This window comes from Pezoporus flaviventris, unplaced genomic scaffold, assembly GCF_033815535.1.
Source record: "Pezoporus flaviventris isolate CSIRO_AGI_PZ_B2104156 unplaced genomic scaffold, CSIRO_AGI_Pfla_v1 ptg000029l, whole genome shotgun sequence".
Taxonomy (NCBI): domain Eukaryota; kingdom Metazoa; phylum Chordata; class Aves; order Psittaciformes; family Psittacidae; genus Pezoporus; species Pezoporus flaviventris.
In genome coordinates, this window is record NW_026892577.1 from 9,500,653 (window position 1) to 9,519,994 (window position 19,342).

Here is a 19,342-nt window from a genome sequence, read left to right on the forward strand (position 1 = left end):
CCCCAAGTTAAAACAGACAGGAAAGTCATCTCGTGTCTGCTGTGAACAAGGTAAGATAAATTGTAAATGTATGTCACTGCATGCTAGCCAACGTGATTAAATGAAGCCATGTTTTGACCTGAAATGCTTGTGACTCCTCCCAGGAGTGGAGGCCTTATCCAAATACATAATGCTGTTTGGAAATGTGAGGGAGGAATGCATTCCCTCAAATGTCTTCCCCAACAACAGAGTCGTGTAAGCCCTGAAGGCTTACCTGATACTAACATGTGCTTTTCTTGGCCAGGTACAAAGGTGGTAGGGAAATAAAAAGGGTGTTTGGAGTTGGGTTTTTCTCCCATTGCCAAAATTGAAGTCATTCACACTGAGAGTGGAGGAGTTGTCCTTGCATGCATGTAAAACTAAACTCTTCTTTGCTGTAATGTCCACAAAAATGCCCAGAGCTGTAACAAGCCAGGTGGTGGTCTGAAGATATTGCCTACAGCTGCTGACTGCTAGTGTCTCATTGTTTTCTTCCCTCACCTTGTCTTTTTCTCCCCAGTAAAACCACTTAATTTCTGGTTCAGAGTAGTTACAGCCTCTCTCTTTGTCCTTCTGTGAGTGCAGTGATCCAGGACAAACATTACAAGAGCAAACTGATACAGAGAGGAGTTTTGGAACTCTGAATGTAGGAAAGGATGAGAAATACAGAGGAAACTGAAGGAGGAGGATTTAGCACAAAGATGTTTGAAATTAGTCCCATTGAAAAAGGCTAAAGCAGTAATTGCCTAACGATGCTTTAGACATCTGTTTCAGGACAGGCAGCAGGTGTTGCATGTAATGAAAGCAAGGGCTTGTACTATTTTACTTTCTGCAATTAGAAAGCAGGGGAGGAAATGAGGGCAGGAAAAAATTGGAGTAAGAGAACATTTACCATAAACAGCTGGACAAATTTATCCAGAGCACCGTAATATTTATATGCTCTTCCTCTGCCTTCCTTTAACAGTTCCTCTGATCTGCAGGGTATTTTGTCCTTTCTATAAAAGACCAGTGCCTTGGATGCTCAAAGTTAGATGATGAAAGAGCTGGCCTTTGAGCTCTTTTGTCTTTGAGGATGAAAATGTTCAAGACAATGTAACTGTCAATAGCCCAAATGCTGATTCTAACTGATGGAAACAGTCCTGAAGGAGGAGCTGCCCTTCTCTTGTGAGTGGTCTCTGTGTGCGTCTGTCACCAGATCAGTGGCTGAGAAAGACTCCCATTGATGAAATGGCCTTTAGGGTTGCATCCCTGGTACCGTGTGGCCATAGCTTAACACATGCCTAGGTCCAAATGAACAGATGGGATTATGTGGATGGTGGGTCCGCTGCCCCATACTGAAAAGCGCACCTGTACCTGCTAGAGAAACTGTAGTCCCACTTTCTAAACAATGTTTTCTGGCTTGGAATGATCTTATTTGTTTTTCCAAGCAATAAGCATCTTTGGTTTTTCCAAACATCTCCACTACTGCCCTACAAAGTCTAACTTGAGAATACTGTTTGTGTGTATCCGTGGGATGATGTTGCTGCTGAGGAGGTCCAAAAGTGCTCCCCCTAAAGAAGTCTCTCTGCAGGGAAAACCACTTTGCTTTTGCATGAAGGTAACTTTAATAAATAAATAAATACAAAATAATCAATGCACTCCACTGCTGAGTGGTAGAGGTTGCATGTTACAGGTTTCCCCTTATAGTGTCAAGCTTGTGGTTTTGTCGTCTGTGGTCTAACAGCAGTTCCATGGTTCATAAGGTCTTGTTGATGCATTTTTATAATTCACAGTCCATCAGTCAAATGTTTTCTGGTTTGGATATTGGCAGATAAACTCTTCTACCTTCTCTAGGGGATGTGCAGCCAAATAAAATTACTGCTTGCTTTCAGAATGGGTTGAATAAGTAAAAACAGTGAACAAGGAAATTCAAGTTTTAAAAGGGCTTGGTGGAAAATTTAGATCTGTTAATACTGAGGTCTTGGTGTCCAAGTATGTACTTAGAGGTAACATGGGAGAGAACATGAAGACAGACTGCTTCTTCCTAGACTGACTTTATTTGTAACAAGCCTGCATTTTCACTAATGGATTGCCAAGTGGTTTTTTGCAGAGGGTGAGGCAGAAGCCAGTCTCAAAATGTGCTGTTTTGAGAACTGTGAGAACATCTGAAGTCAGAGATAGCATCCAAGAAGAAACCTGGGAATCCCAATTCAAACCTGTGATCAGTTTGATAAACTTCAGCAGTCTCAAACGTAAGCCTGGCATGTATATAACACATAAAGACAAGTGTGGTTTGGGCTTGCTTTGTTTCATTATTTTCACCATGTCAATGGATATCTATGAAGCCTTCATGACAATGGAAAAATACAAGGTGCATGCGGATGAAAAACAGTCTGCAATGTGCTGCTACTACCTTAAACAGAGAGTGCAGCTCACATACTGAGGTTGGAAATCCTTCATCCACAATTGGTAAGGGAAGACTGAAAAATAACATTAGTCATGAAAGTGTTAAATTGTAAGATAGCTGCTTCAAGAAGGGGATAATCTATAATTTAAGTCATGAGGGTAAAGCAGCTCTTTCATAATGTAAGTGAAAGCTGTTATGCCATTGGGAAAGCATGTACAGTTCTATCAGGGGGAACAATTATTTTCCTTTTCCCATTATCGTGAATTGCACATAGGGGCTGCTACCACAGCACTCTGACGATAAGGCTGGGGGGAAAGGGGCACCCTACTGTGCTGGGGGGGTCTGCTCTGCTAGGACTGCAGCTGGTTTCTTCAACTTCCTTTTCCATAAACTGGGCCTATTTATCTCCAGAGTGAATTTCATTTGAAAGGCAGAAATCTCTCAAGAAGATGAAATGCAATTGGCTTTTAAAACATAGGAGAAGAAGATTGCATCGTGCTTTGTGTTTCGGAGTTTGAGATTTGAATGCCAGACAGACTCTACTATTCTTGTCACTCCTATCAAAAGACATGTACATTGAAACCCTGAAGTGGCAGGACTGCATGGAAAGCAGCCCTTTTAAGAAGCTGAGGTTTTGTAAGTACAGGCACTGAGATGGGAGTGTAACAAAGGCTCTGTGTTGTGGTGTTGCACATCAGAGCCAAAAAAAACCCTAAGGGGCACATCTCTAGTACCATGTCTAGTAGATTATGCATGCAACTCTAGTCGCCAGTAATGAGTTGTGTGGCTAATCTGTCATGCACAGCACTGCAGCACTGCTGCTTCCCCCACAGGGCTGGGCTGAGCCTATGAGGCACTTTGCTTCCCCTCCAGGTGCTGAGCACCGTTAGAGCCTCTCCTGGCTAGTGGGACAGGAAAACATTGTGTTCAACCTGGCTGCCCAGCCAGAAAAAGAAAATCATAGATAAGAAATAAACCTCACCTTCCACAACAGCTTCAGCCACAACAGGCAGGGCTGTTAGACTGTAGGATGGTTAATATTCATAGGGGGTTACTTATCTGTGTTGATATACACTGAATTAATAAGAAGCATTAGAAGTGGCCTTAATGGAGCACAGAAAAGCCTGTCCTTTGTTTTATTTTCTCACTGATTTTGTGACCCAAGTGTTTTCAATTTACAACCCAAATGCTTATTTACAAAACATTTGCAGCATGAAAAAATCCTCATGAAATATGAAAACTCAAGTCGTGCTCCAGCTCTGAGACCACTGTGCACACATTCTGTCACGCATCAGCTTTTGCCGTAATTGTAGCACAGGCTGGGTGGCTGGGCTATAGCTGTAGTGGATCTGTGAGGCTAATGTGATTACCTGCACCCTTTTTGCCCAAATAACCCGCTTAGCAAATAAGTAGATAAAAAAAAAAGCTTTTTGAAATAGCTGGTTTCATTAGAAATCTGAATTTCCCAGGGTGTTCCACAGGTGAATTTCATCAGAAGTCTGTAAAGGTGAATTATTAAATCAGCTTTAATATTGATGCTAAGATATGTATTAAATTTGATAATAATGGCAGTGATTTTACCATGTAATGGCAGGACTTCAGTAATAGACACTTGAAGAGAAAGGTATAATTACTGGGAGATTTAGGATTTAAATCCCTACAGTTAGTTTCCTACAGATTCATAGTGCCTCTACCCATGTCTTCATGGTCCTTGTCAGGTACAGGCTCTTGGGCATGTGGGGTCGGTCACAGACCCAAGCCTGCTGTGCTCTTCTCTGTGTACTCAGGCTGTCTTTCATTCAGCTCCAGCAGCCGGAGCCTGGCTCTCCAGCACAAGGCTGCGAAGCGCTGTCAGCTTCATTTTTCCAGCTGCTGCCTAAAAGAGGAGCAGATTTTCCCAAGCCTGCAGCATAATAAGGGGTTTCAGTTACGTTTCTGTCAGTCTTGCAATAGTCTGGGGTTGGACTCCCACTAGACTGGGTGTTGTACACATTTTAAAAGAACAATCCATGCCCCTAGCAACATATGTTTTTCCTATGTAGATGGAGGGATGCAGCAAACAAACAACGAGAGCATAAGGTGGCGATGAGCACAAAACCATCAGATGATGGAGGAGGAGGGGGGGGGGGTGAACCAGAGCTGTACAAGGGCTTCACAGCTGGAGAAAGTCACCTGGTGTGGCGGAGAATTGAGTTATTCTGAATAGAGGAAAGGTAAACCATGGAGCAGATGTCGAAGTATGGGGTGGGCACCAAGGGAGCACAAAGCCCAGTGCCTCAGGCTCAGGTTCCACTGAAAATAGCAGCTCCTTCCTTAGGAGAGCAGATGAGAGCACCACTGATAAAAAGGTGCCAATTAGTAAGAATGTCAGGAAGGATGGGGCAGGGTGTGTGGAGAATGATGTATTTGCTCTCTTTCGCTCACAATGACATGTTTTGAAAGCTGATTTAAAACAAACCCTGAGTGTTTTTAATGACGGACAGGACCCTTTATTCTTTTTTTGGACAGGGTGATAGGAGAAAGGGATGGAATGGGTGATGCCTTTTGATAACGGCTGACGGGGAAGAGGCATCCAAGACCACTGGCCATGCCAGGCGTATTTTATCAATGGGTTATTTGAATATTTACATTTTCAAGGAGGAATCTTCTTTGGTTCCTCCGCACACCAGAGACTTCTTGGCCAGTCTAAACAGTAAAAGTTTCTAATGTAAATAATTGCTCCACTGCCTTGAGTCGCGCAGGAGGGTTAGGTTAGGGTGGGAAGTCTCTCAAAAGGAGGAAAGAAGGTGCTCCAAAGAAGAAAAGAAAAGCCTGAAAAGTGACCACAGAGGTGGGCACATCAGCTTTTCCCCTTCTGTCACCCTCCCCATTACCAAAAGTCTGTTGCACGTATACCTGAGCACATCCCACGGTTGGACACCAGGAGTTCAGCATTTTATGTCACTTTACTAGTTTTGTGTGTTGTAGCAAGCTGAGCAGCGAGGAAAAGGCTGGCTTGGAGCATATACATCCCTGGCGTTACGCAGCAGGTACCTGCTTCCCACCTGGCAGCAGGCAGTTACGCCTGCAGTTATTTATGATGTTATCATTTTGAAGTTCCTCTCCTTTCTGAAGGGGGATCTTCCTTCCTGTCTCGGCAGGACCCAGCTCAGGATGGGACAGGTCTCTCGGCTCCCCGGTTTGCCTTTGCGCTGGTGGGGCTGCTGCTGGTTTTCCTTCTGTTTTTTAGGATGTTTGTGGAAAGCAGCTATGGTTTGAAACCAACCACTTTCAGATGTCAGCCTCTGGGCTCAAGGATCTAAAGCTTTGTGACTCTGGTGTCTCTCTCATGCTCGTTGTTGCAGGGCCAATAGTGCTTGTAAAAGTTCTGATTCAGAAGCTGTGCCTGTAATGAAATCGGATTGCGACCAACCATCCTCACAGTAGACATGGGGCTTTTCTTGCCAGGAGCTGGGACCTTTCTGTGCTCCTACACTAGCAGGTCCAGAGCTGTCAGCAGCACTCTGGAAGCTTAGTGGAAACTCTGCATGGACTGCTGCTGAAGAGCTTCAGAGGAATGAGAGATCTTGGCAACTTCATTTAATTTGATGAATAGCTAATGAATGTCTTGAAACAAGCTGAAGGCTGGAATATCACACGTAGGTTTTTGCTTCTGATGTAACTTCCAAATAACCGTATCGAAAGTAATGACGCATTATTGGGAAAAAAACCAACACAACAAAAACTGAACTTTCTAGGGCAAACTCTTCTTGAAGTGGGACTGGGTAAGATGATGCACATGTATCTGTCTGTATGTGAATAGATGAATTGGGGTTATCACTCATGAATGGTTCCACTGGCACGAGCCTGTGTGACCTTCCTCCAGCTTTGTTCCTCCTGCGGCCCCGTGGCCAGGGCAGTGTGGATCTCTCCAAGCAGTGGCCAGCCTTGAGCTGCCAGCTGGAGCCTGGCGGGCTGCGCGCTCAGCCCCGCTCTCTTTCTGACCCTGTCCATCCCCTCGGGCAGGGTATCTTGGACACTGCAGTGCTGGAGGCCCCTGGAGCACCCTCCCGTTTCGCTGCCCTGTGCTGTGTCCTCCCCAGGGCTCTCCCTGCGGCCGTGCCGGGGGTCCCGGCGGGGAGGTGCCGTCTGAGGGCAGGCCGCGCCCCCAGCCACACGGGGGCGGTGGCTCCCGCTCCCCTCACGGCCCGTCCAGCCGGCGCCCCCCGGGGTCCGCCCGGGGGCGGGTCCTGCTGCCGGGCCCTGCCCCTCACCGCCGCCCTGGCCTCGCAGCCTGAGGCAGCGGGCGGGGAGCGGAGCAGCCGCCGAGAGAGGGGGGAGCCGCTGCCGCGGCACGGGGCGGGGCCGGCACCGGGGCATCCTCCCTCCCTCCCTCCCGGCCGCCCGGCGCGCCGGCCGGCATCGCCGCGGCGGGCAGCGCGGCGGAGGGTGCGCGAAGATGCTGTCCTACAGCGTGCTGGACGCCAACGTGGTGGACGTGGAGAAGCGGAGGAACCCCTCGAAGCACTACGTGAGTGGCGCTGGGGCCCCGCCGAGCCCCCGGTTCCGCCGCCGGGCGCGGCGCACGTGTGCGGGAGGCGGGCAGGGACGGGATGGGGACGGGCGCGGAGCGGTGCCCGCAGCGCGGAGCCGTCCCAGACCGGACCTTGGCGAGGCAGCCGCCGCCGTTGTAGCCCCCCAGCCCATTTGCCCCCGTGGGTGAGGCGGCCGCGGGGCTCCGGGCTGCCGTAGAAATGCAGCTCTTTTTCCTCGTCCTTCTTCATCCCGTTCGGCGGTTGGGTTTTTATGGTGGTGTCATTTTGAAGCTCCCCTCCCTTCTGAAGGGAGATCTTCCCTCCTTGCTCGGCAGGACCCAGCGCAGGATGGGACAGGTCTCTCGGCTCCCCGGTTTGCCTGGCCGTAGCACTGCAGGGTGCCCGGTGGGGAGCGGAGCGAGGCTCTGCAGTTTATGGGGTCAGTGAGCCGGAGGTGCTAAATGCTTCTTCCCTACTTTTCTCCTATAAGTTACATTAAGACAGATTTTGAGGGGAGCGCCGGTTTGCATGGTTATCAAGTCAGACTCAGCTTTTGGGATCTCTTTCATCTCTGTTTTGCCTTGCTCCTTTCACACCTTACTGCCAATAGCAGTAAGAGGATTTTTAACAGCCTTCCCAGACTCCAGTGTTGCAGGGTGTCATGTAGAAGTGTCTTTGTCTGCAGGAGTTTGCAGCATACGGTGGAGTAGCTTTTGCCTATCTGCAAAAGCAGTGAGGGTATGTTTCGTTTCTGGGTTTTAGTTACACTAAATCCTTTAACTCTTTCCTCAAAATACAATTTGCGTTTTAGTACGTGGAAGACTGGATTTTGTGTTTAGGGACAGTAAATTATCTAGCTTTGGTAAGGTAAAGCCTGACAGGGTGTTGTGGCTGGTGCAAAATCTCTCAGAGTATACTGTGTTTCCTGGCATTGCGCGTCTGCGAGGTTTCTTCAGAGCCTGCTTGAAAGGTAAGGCTGAAGACTGGACATAAAGCTTTGCATTAGTACTTCATATCACTGGGCTTTTTCCTCTAGAGCTTACACTGCAACGCTGCTCAAGGCTAGAGGGCACTATGTTGCTGAGATGCTGATTTGTAGATGTAAAGCTGAAGCTTTCGTCTCCCTTAGAATTAAGCATCTGGTGCCCGGTTCAGAGGAGTGGAAGTTTTAGGTCTCGTGTCCTCTCAGGCTGCCAGCTGGACCTGTGCGTTCAGTATACTTATTGCTCATTCACTGCTTCCAGGCTGCTTTAGTCTTTGCAAGCTGCTGATGTGAATTGCGGCTGACACCACCCCAGGCTGTTCTCTCACCTGAAAGGTGGCTGCAGTTCAGCATCAGAGAGATACATCTGCCAAGCACAGAGATATACAAAAGAGCTGGTAGCGGTACCTTCCTTATCACCAAAAGAAATTGATGTTGTTGATTGCTTATTTATTGGAAAATAACTGGAAAACAAGGATTTAAATCTTGTATTTACAGTTTTGAAAGGAAATATTTTCTGTGCTTGCATGCAGAAACATATCTGTATTTCCTTGATGATGACTGTCATTGCATTTTAATGACAGTAGCCTAAATTGTTCCAAGAAGCTCTCTTTAACATTTCTAGTGGAAAATCTACTTCTTCCTCTTCACCCTCCTCTCCACGCACCTTTTCTAATGCTGTCTTCTGCACAACAGTTCCATGTCCTTGTGTGTCCAGTTCTTAGCCAAAAATATCATAAATTGGTGATTAGTGTTGTGTCTGCCTTTTGTCCCACTCCGTCTCTGGCTGTACAGTATTCGGCACAACAGGGTCTTGGTTCACAAATAAGCATTGGAGTAATTCAGTTAAAAATGATAGTCATCCATGTCCTTGTGAATCTGTTTCTTTTAGATGAGTGAATTAGCCCACAGGTCCAAAAGCCTTGGGCACTTTCCGTTTCCTAGATTGCAGTTTGCAATGTGCTGCAGCCTTTGCCTTTCATCTGGCTGTGGTAGAGTAACTCGCAGAGGGTGGACTTTTGCTGTCAAAGAATTTAATTCCCTGGGTGTGATCCATTGATAGTTTGGTTCTGTGCTCTTCTTTAACATGAAACAACTATTTTCTTCTGAAATGAAGATAAACCTGACTTGGGATTTAGTTCTCTCCATTGCTAGCAGATAGTTTGTGAGAGTGTAAAGGCTGGTGCGCTCTGCCTTATGTGGCTCTGTAATATCAGAAAGCCTTTCCACCTCCAACATCCATAAACCCCCATCATGCCATGCCTCAAGGCCATGTAACACATGCCTTGGCATCCGATTGATGATATGTTTCTCTGGTGGATGGTGACACAGGTATTGCAGGCATTTTAATGTGACTCCCTTTCCTTTTAATTGTGATCTTTCAAGGCAGTATTGGAGCCTGGAGAGATGAAGGCAAGTCTTAGGTATTGTGGGCATGTGAAGAGGGGCTAAATATGAGCCAGCACATGAGCCCTGGCATTACTTGGCCTAGATGCCAGGAGCAGATGTCTTTCATGATCTCAACATTGCTTATGTGGCCTTGACTCAAGAAAGTAGAAGAAAGAATATGGCTTTGCATATCCTCTGCCATGATCGTGGTGTGTGAAACTTCTAAAGAGATTAATACCTCACTGGAAGATTTGTAGTGCTTTGCACGTGGGAAGAGATTAAAATCTTGGATCCAGCACTATTTGATAGGAGCCCAGCCAGCTCTCTTCCCCATTCCCCTTGGAAATCACTACTAGGGAAGGAATCTTCACTGCCTCCCTCTGCATCTCTGTCAGCAGCACAAGGCCACCCAGTTGGCTGGGCGCCCTGGATGGCAGCATGTGAAAGGATAAACAGAAGGCTGGATCCATAACCACATGCCTCTTATATGGGATATCAGTAATATAAGCTCCTGGTGCTCTTACAGCTTTTGACTTTCCAAATTAATTTCCTGTTCTTTCTTCACACCAATGGTCTTTTAAAAATTGATTTATGTTTGATAATACTTAAAAAATGTTAAATTGCCTTGCTTTCCCCCCTTCCTTTTTCTTTTAACAAGAACAATGTCAGGAAGGTGAAGTCTGGATTTGTTGGAAAGACCCTTGATGCAACAGGGGTCATAGACTGGCTGAGCAATGCTGTGGCGAAGCTGGGTGGATTAGGATGTTGCAGTTAATGGTTGAAGGTGTCAGTTAATCATTGTGAAGAGAAAAAGCTGGTAACAAAATCCAAATCCCTTTTCCGGCCCCTGCTAAGTTTTAAACAGTCTGAAAGTCTCTTCTCTAGGTTGTTGAAGTTTCATCTCTTTATGGGGTGGCTTCACTGGCTTTTAGTCTGAAATTGTGATTGTCTGGTTTAGATATGAAGTGATCCCAAACTAGAAATGCATTCTCTATTTAAAAAGCCCCACTGTTGATGCTTGCCTCCCTTAACCATCCATCAAAGAGCTAAAACAAGACATCCTCCTTTCTCCTATCTGTTGCCAGCTTATCTTTAGACAGATATCTTACCCTTTAACCAAATGCCCAACTCTTTTAGAAGCCCTGCAGGGAGCCTCTGCCTACCAGATGTGCTTGATCCTGCTCTCAGGGAGGTGAGAGCAGGTTAGCGCCTTCACCTGTTCACAGCTTTGCAGGACCTGGCTGATGGCAGAAGTTCATTGGAAACCAAATGAATGAGATCCCTCACCCTCTTCCCTGGCCACTTGCTTTTCCACAGGGGACTGAGTAGTTACTGATGTGCATTGTCTCCTTAGGCTTTTATATGCTTGAGGTAGTTTCTAAGGTCTCTAAGTGTGCTTGTGTTATCCCAAGGACAGGGATGGATACATCGGTACAGATTTCCTTTTCCAGCACTTCTCTACTCCTTTTGCAGTTAGGCTTTGTGTGGTTTTCAGCTTTGTATAGCATGAAGGGAAGGTAAAGCACTCTTGTTTTACAAGTGGCTGCCCTATCTCTTTCCAGTTGGATTGAGCGCATTGCTGATTTTAGTCATCTGAGATCACAGAATTGTTTAGGTTGGAAAAGACCCTTAATATCATCAAGTCTGAGATGCCTGCATGCTGTTCCAGTTCCTTCCCTGGGTAACTGTTTCCTAATGCCATCTCTGAATGTCTCAAGGTTGCTCTTGTAGGACTCTCTCTGCTGCATGGGTATGGTTGCTAAGCTCCTTGGGGCACTGACATCATTGAACTGTAAGGGACTGAGTCCTGTGTTGTGTTTTAGCACTGCTCCCCAGAGCACCTGAGTGTGCTTGTCGCAAGTGACCTGTTGAAAAACATCAGCATGCTTTGAAGAAAAACCTTATACTGCTAGAGCCAAGCTCTGTTCCTTGTGTCTTACCTGCTCCTGCTTACTGCTTAGGCTCAAGAGTGACTCAGATGTTACCAGGCATCTTCACGGCTTTGTTTCTATTTGCTGCAAGCTGCTGGTTATAAAAAAGCCAGCACTGACAAGGAAGGTCTGGACATGTCATGGATTTAGTGACAAGGATCTTTGTTCCTATGTTGGTCCCTCATTGCTACCATGGGACGGGAGCTGGGTTCCCCCTGCTTGGATCGTCAAATGGGTTGTTCACTGTGGCCCTGCCAGGAGGTCTGAGCAGAGCTGGAGGCTGTGGGTCAGATCTCTTTCAGAGTGGACAGGGTGTGACATACTTGAATCTCACATGGTTTGTGGCCTGTGCATAGAGCTCAGTAAGGGACCTGATGTGGATCAGAAGGCAGTGTTACATGGGCAGATGGAGTACCTATTTGGGTCTTATGAACCATTTTCTGTTCTCCCTTTTCCCCCATCAAGACACCCTGTGTGGCTTTCCTTCCAGGGGCCGTGATCCAGCTTGACTCACAAGTCTGCATTATTATTAATTATTATTATTGCTACTATTATTTTTGCCCGAGGTGCTGGTTAAGAGCCAGAAAATGAGCAGGCTGCTCTGTGATTTCATCGTTCCTCAAAACTGAACTTCCATGCATTGGTAAGGGTTAGGTCAAAGGTGGCTGTGATGCTGTGTGTGCAGAGCAGAGGAGAGCTCAGGAGGCAGCGCCTTGGGGTAAAACATTCCCTCTCCCTTGCCGTGGCTTTCTCTGTATGTAGACCACCATCCTGCTGGGGTAGATGTACGTCTTTAAGGTTAATTTTCACCCCTCTGCCTGTTCTAGATGCAAATCTTATGCTTTTGCAGACTACCAAATTTTCATTGTTTTTAATGTCTGATGAAACGTGTCAGGAGAAGCCCGTATTTCTGAAATACCTGGAAGCTGTGAATAGACAGTTCTCTGCAGCTTGGTTCAACTCTTTTCCCAACTCCCAGATGGCCGGAGGAGCAGGGGCAGCAAGAGGTATAGATCAGACCTTGCCAGTGCAAAGCTGCCGCACCCACTAGTACTCAGAGGACTTACCTCTTCCTTATCACTGTAACCCATTCTTGATGGAGATGTTGCTTCTTGAAGTGAAATTCTCCCCTAACAGCAGAGGTTTTAGTTTCCGTGTCCTGTTGGGTTTTTTACATTAAGGGCACCATTCTTTTCTGAGGCCAAAATAACATCCAGGCTTTTTCTGTTCACTGCCTTGAGACTTTCACTTTCTTCCTTTTCGCAGCATCCACTTAGCCTTTCAGTGCCGTACCTTTACCTGATTCTCTCTCTTAGAGGTCTTTCACATGTTCCCTTATCTTTCAGAAGTGCCCAAGAGAGACAGTCCTTTGAGCTTGTTCAGAGCAGGTTTGCAAAGTACATCAGACACTTTAGGCATCTACCTGCTTTTCATAATGCACTGCTTGGCTCTTACTGCTCTCTAGCTCAAGGCTTCTTCAGCAGGCAGCAGGGCAGTCCTTTCTTCCCAACAGAGTTGTGGGTTGGTAACATTGAGCCAAGAGTCAGTAGTACCTGAATTCAGCAGTTTGCAAAGTAAATGGGTGTCGCCAGCCTTAGGAATAAATTAAACACCAATGGAGAAAAGCAAGTTGTCCTGATTTGTTGTGGTCAGGGCAGAATGAAATAACGCAGGCGACTACATGCCGGCAGGCTGCCTACTGGCTCTTCTGGGGTTGAGCCTGCAGTGTGCCGGGAGGGCAGCCAAAAGCAAGCTCAAAGAAAAACTTTTAGCAAGCCCCATGAGCTGGGGGCAACAGCTCCAAAAGCCTCCAAGTTCCATTTTAAAAGTGATGAAGATGCCGCTATTGACTTTCACCAGTTACCTCCTAAGAGACAGCATAAATGCTTTCAGCTGCTGCATGCTGTGGGTGACCTCTGGCTTGGTAAGAGCCCTGAGTAGGGTGGTGGGTGCTAGGGCCCACTAGTACAACATAGCTTGATGGATTGTAGTCACAATTATGCCAGCCTGAGTTAAAAGGAAGAGGAATGGAGAGACCAAATCACACCCTTTTCCCAGAAAGGGTGACTGGAGAGAAATGAACAGGCATCCTAAGGAAGCAAGTGATGGAATAGGAAATGGAGCCCAGACTTCCTGCATCCCAGAGCAGCCCTTACAGAGATGGGCATCTCAAAGGTATTGCCCTCCTCCTGTCCTTGTGAGGAAGGGAATATACCAGTGCTCCCACTGGGGAGATGAGACAAAGAGAGAGATTAAGTGGTTGGTTCGAGGCCACTCGTGAAGCGTGTGGCAGCATTTTCTATTCTTTGCTTTGGCTTCTAAAGCAGTCTTGCAATTTATCTGATAAGCGTACACAGCCTGAAAAAATACTACTCTCGCATTCTGTCATTGTCTTCCTCAAAACCCATTTCCCATTATATATGGATTAAACAGGAAGAGGGATTCAGTGTGACCCTACCTGAGGCAGGAGGTGACGTACAAGCTCTCTAATTTTGTCATTTGGGAGGAAACAGCTGGGCTGTCTAATGCGAGATGATTTTCTCTTGTTTTTGATCTTCCTTTTTCATGTCATATCCTCTTAATCTGTGCGGGCTCACGCAAAGGGAGCTGGTCCCCAGTAACCACAGAGAAGAGCAGGATCATTAGAGCGGGCTGACAGCTTCGTGCGTCAGCCCTGTGGCATTGTGAAGCTGAATGCTTTCTTGTAGCAAGACCTGACACCACCTCGCCTGGAGCGTGTTGTGTAAATATTACATGAAGAAGGCAGCGAGCCGCACAGTAGCGTTCTGTTTGAAGCTGGTGGTGTCTGCTGCTTAATCAGGTAGTGTCAAAACCAAATACAGTCAAGTCAACGGAAAAAAAACCTCCCCGGGCCTTGTCTCACACCTCTAGACAGAAGCTTTATTGAAAGTTTTACTGAGAAGCTTGTAATTACTATGGGTTTAATGTAGTGCATCTCCCCTTTTCTTTACTTTAAAAGCAAAAAAATGTTCTCCATCATCTCTTTGTTATTCTCTATTAGGCAGGGACATCATCACATTTGGAGTGGGGGGAAAGCAAAAGGAAACCAGGTGGATTTCTTCACATGGAAAGACTTTAAAGTGGAACATCTTGCAACCTAGTTAGAATCTTCCCGCTTTAGCTAACTCATTCTTTGAACCACCTTCTAGGTGAATATATAAGAACAATCTAGTCAGTCTTTCAAACATTTCAAACGTGAATTCATTATGTGTCAGTAATATGGTATACTCATTGCATGTGTTTATAAACATGGGTGTCTCTTTGAATCCATAAGAGCCTTTATTACAAAGTGAGAATACTTTTGGACTAAAATACATGCGAACAGACTTGGAAAATGATCTCTGCGCTGGGCTGTAAAGACAAGTGATGGCACATGGATACAGGCAGGTGGGGGACAGTGAGACAATATCAACTAGCTGTGCAGGTAATTGTCTCAACATAACCCAGACTACTGTCTGGTGGTCATTTAGGCATCGTTGCGAAAAAGGATGATCTCATAACACTTTAAATTGCACTGGGGTGAAGGCAGAGCAGAGAGATATTTTATTTTTTGTATCACCTGTAAGTTCTTGAAAGTGCTGGTATTAACTGGTGCTCGTGCTTAGGATGACCTTTGTGACAATTATGAAGATTCTCTTCTTGATTGTATTGAGCTATTGATTTCAGCAAAGCTACTCCTTATTGCAGTTTTTATAAGAGGAGCTCAACATGCAGGTAAGTAACTAAGTCCTTACATTGGGAGCATTCTACTTTTGTGGGCAGAACACACATCCCCAAATCTGTGTTTTCATCAGAACTTCACATACTGCACTAATATGCTGTAGCGTATTCTTAATTGGTCTTAATAGTGACTGACTACTCTAGCACAGGATCTGGATGTACCACAGCTTCACAATATACTGCTATGTAGTAACACTTGTTATAATTCAGCTTCCTTATTTTGTCATAGTAGAGTCTTGGGTGAAATAAAAGGTTTGTAGAATGTAAGTGTCCATAAACATGTGTGGGATCTCATACATACTGTGCTTGAAACCCATGTTTCAGACACATATGCCTATATGTAGGTTGCTGGCGCTGTCTTTCTGACCAGTAGGCTACGTTCGATTTTTCCTATAACCACACTGGCTAAACACAGTGCTGCACTAGGCTCCTGTACTCTCAACAGTCATCAGCATGATTTTGTAGGCTTGATGCAAAGTTGTTTGCAGGGAAAACATCCTTATCTATGTTCATAGGGAGAAACATGCCAAAACTCTCCTAACCATAGCTATCTTTAAACAAGAGTTTCACACTACCATGCTGTCTACTTTACAGAAGTCAATGACACCAAGCTGTGTGGTTTGGTCGATACCCTGGAGGGAAGGAATGCCATCCAGAGGGACCTTGACACGCTTGTGAGGTGGGCTGATGCCAGCCTCATGAGGTTTAACCACGCCAAGTGCAAGGTCCTACACCTGGGTCGGAGCAATCCCAGGCACAGCTACAGGTTGGGCAGAGAAGAGATTCAAAGCAGCCCTGTGGAGAAGGACTTGGGGGTGTTGGTGGATGAGAAAATGAACATGAGCTGGCTTCAGTGTGCGCTTGCAGCCCAGAAAGCCAACCGTAGCCTGGGCTGCATCAAAAGGAGCGTGACCAGCAGGTCGAAGGAGGTGATCCTGACTTTCTGCTCTGCTCTTGTGAGACCTCACCTGGAGTATTGTGTGCAGTTCTGGTGTCCTCAACATGAAAAGGACATGGAACTGTTGGAACAAGTCCAGAGGAGGGCCACGAGGATGATCAGGGGACTGGAGCACCTCCCGTATGAAGACAGGCTGAGAAAGTTGGGGCTGTTCAGCCTGGAGAAGAGAAGGCTGCATGGAGACCTCATAGCAGCCTTCCAGTATCTGAAGGGGGCCTGTAGTGATGCTGGGGATGGACTCTTCATTAGAGACTGTAGTGATAGGACAAGGGGTAATGGGTTAAAACTTGAACAGGGGAAGTTTAGGTTGGATATAAGGAAGAAGTTCTTTACTGTGAGGGTGGTCAGGCACTGGAATGGGTTGCCCAGGGAAGTTGTGAATGCTCCATCCCTGGCAGCGTTCAAGACCTGGTTGGACGAGGCCTTGGGTGACATGGTTTAGCGTAAGGTGTCCCTGCCCATGGCAGGGGGGTTGGAACTGGATGATCTTAAGGTCCTTTCCAGCCCTAATAATTCTATGGTTCTAAGTCTTCCATAGCTGCCCCTGAGATACTGGGAGCCTGGTTCTCCACTGTCCAGGATATGCTTATAAATGCAAACTTTGATGCATACAGTTCATAAATCATCCAGAAATGCTTGATCTAATGTCCAGTGCAATACACACAGGACACAGTGTGGCATGTTAGAAGAGCTTGTGTGTCCTCTACTGATGGCGTGGCTTTGGCTCGCTTGTTTAACCTTTCAGGGTTGGCAAAGCCAAAAGGATTTACTCACCTTTTATAAAGTTAAAGATGCGTGTGTTACCTAAGGGCTGACTGCTAGGATACACTTTGAAACCTCCACATTTGGGTCATGTTCCTCTACCAGTAGGTCCACCTCTGGGAGCAGCGCTGGCCTAATGGCAAAGTCATTGTGTTATCTGGAAATGGGAGTCAGACTGTTGCTTCCCTAATAGTGTTCAGCAAACTATTACTGTTACTAATACCAGTACTACATGGTAATGAATGGGATGGTATAAAAGTTACATTCCCCTCTGAGGAAATGTACATTTAGGATGCCAGCCATGCTTGCCAGCTGTGAGCCTATTCCTTTAGGGCATTCCTTCCCATCTTGGAGTCCCAGCACCTGTGGAGCTGTTTGAGGTGACGCATGGAGTAAGGGAGCAAGTCCCTCAGTAGCAGGCTGCTAGCTGCTGCTGTCTGATCTCTCTCTGGTACCTCTGTATTCCCTGTCAGGAAAGCTCACCAGCAGAGGTGAAATATTCTTGCCAGGCATTCTTGTATCCTTGGGGGATGATGCAACAGGAACATCTGAATTACCATTTTCCTAACACTGTGATGATGAGATTTTTTTAATGGCTCCCTTAGCATTCGGTGAGGTTTTCCTGCTGCTTGGTTCAGACTGTTGTATTATTATTTACAAATTAACCCATACACTATGGGTACAAGGTTATTCCTGATTTTCCGCTCTCCGGCAGATGCAAGCCCAGAGTAGACCCCTGTAGCTCCAAGCAAAATACTCTGAGAGTCAGTTCTAAATGTCTTTTCATTCCCTGCCCTGCGGGTGCTCTGCTGCACCATCTCTGAGCTCAGTTGATGTCCTTTGCTTGAAAACATGGCAAACTGACACCTGCCTCACCTCAAACAGCCTGAGCTGAGGGTTGTTCATGGGTAGACGCTCCAAGAGGCCGCTGAGCTCTGGGTCTTCAGCAGCAGCAGGGCAGCTGGCACAGCCCATGCCAATGTGTAAGTGGGAGGCCTGCAGTTTCCCAGGGCTGTCACTCCAGCGACTTTCTCCAGCATTAAAATCACTTAGAATTTAAAACCAAACCAACAAGGGTATGTGAAGTATTGTCCTGGAAGAAAGCCACAAAGAGCAGATTTAAGTGCATCTCCTTCCTCCCATCCCATCTTCCAAACATGTCACAGGAAGAAGGACTGGAGTTCAGTGTTTTCCTAAGTGGGATTAAAACAGGCTCTGGAGCTGGCTTCTGGGACAGGGCAGAGGAAAAGCAGGAGTGGGAGGGGAGTTCTGTCTCTGTGTGTGTGTGTGTGTGTGTTATGTATTAGGCAAAGCTACCATAATCCTTGAACCAGCACTGGTGGTAATATCTCTTTATATTAGCACAAGGGCTGCTTATTTTCTGTTCATAACAAGAGATCAGAGCTGTATGCTGAAGTAGAGAAGAATAGAAGGTGATAGATTCTACAGGAACATCCATGCTGGTTTTCCATGTACCAAGGGGTAGCAATCTTGTATCTGCTGCATTTTACAAGCCCTGGACATCCTTAACAAGTTCCTTCCTTTCCCTGAATCCAGAGAAGTTTTCCTTTAATGCTTCAGCAAAAGGCATTTTATAAAGACAACAGATGATATTGTACTCAAAGGGAATCCAGTGCGGTAGCCAGCTTCTGAAATACTCTCACTTGAGGCATACGGAGGAGTCTGCTGCCTGTTATTGCTCAAGACCAGATTTTCTGTTTCATCTTTTGCTGCTGTCTTTGTAACAGTGTCTGTCAGAAATCTGGACTGGGTTTGGGAAGCAGCTTTCCACCTGTTTTTGAGCTGGGCAGCTGTAGCTTGCATTTAATCCTTTAATACAGACATCCCTGATTTGTAAAGATAAGTATAAATAGCTCAGTTTAAACTAAAAATATGTTAGAATCACAGAATAGTTAGGGTTGGAAAGGACCTTAAGATCATCCAGTTCCAACCCCCCTGCCATGAGCAGGGACACCTCACACTAAACCATGGCACCCAAGGCTCTGTACAACCTGGCCTTGAACACCGCCAGGGGTGGAGCATTCACAACTTTCCTGGGCAGCCCATTCCAGTGCCTCAGCGCCCTCACAGTAAAGAACTTCTTCCTTATATCCAATCTAAACTTCCCCTGTTTAAGTTTTAACCCATTACCCCTTGTCCTATCACTACAGTCCCTAATGAAGAGTCCATCCCCAGCACCCTTATAGGCCCCCTTCAGATACTGGAAGGCTGCTATGAGGTCTAAGTTGTTAAGGGAATGTTTGGTCTAAGATGTTAAATGAATATGTCATGGGTAACTACCCTTGGAGATTGCAGTGGTCATGATCTAGGCAGGAGAGTCCATCAATCTGTCTTTAGACCTCTCTCTGCCCTCTTGACATCTTTTCATATAGTGCTAGTGGCACTAGAGAGTTGCAGCACATACTGGTGTGCAAGAGGCACTGCTGTCTTGGAGGAAATCTCCTTGAAAGAACTGAGGCTCAGGCCCAAGCGAGCAGGACCTGAGGATGCGCAGCCTGGGGATGGGAGCAAAGCATTACTTCACAGCTAGGCTGTGGCAGTTTTGGGTTTTCTACTGGTCCTTTCAGCTGTGAGTAATGCTGTGTATCTGTGTGCTGTGGTGTTTGTCAAAGGAACATTGGGCTTACTGTTAGACAGATT

General features: G+C 46.4%; 1 protein-coding gene across 3 annotated transcripts in view; it reads left to right on the forward strand.

The window, feature by feature from the left end:
• Window positions 1-6,829: 6,829 nt before the first annotated feature.
• The window catches only part of SH3PXD2A (SH3 and PX domains 2A), a 254,832-nt gene continuing 242,319 nt past the window's right edge, over window positions 6,830-19,342 (forward strand). For all 3 annotated transcript variants that reach the window (XM_061458831.1, XM_061458833.1, XM_061458832.1), the window contains exon 1: window positions 6,830-6,914. In XM_061458831.1, coding sequence (XP_061314815.1) covers window positions 6,843-6,914 — 72 coding nt within the window. In that variant the 5' untranslated portion in view covers window positions 6,830-6,842. The remainder of the gene's footprint in view (window positions 6,915-19,342) is intronic.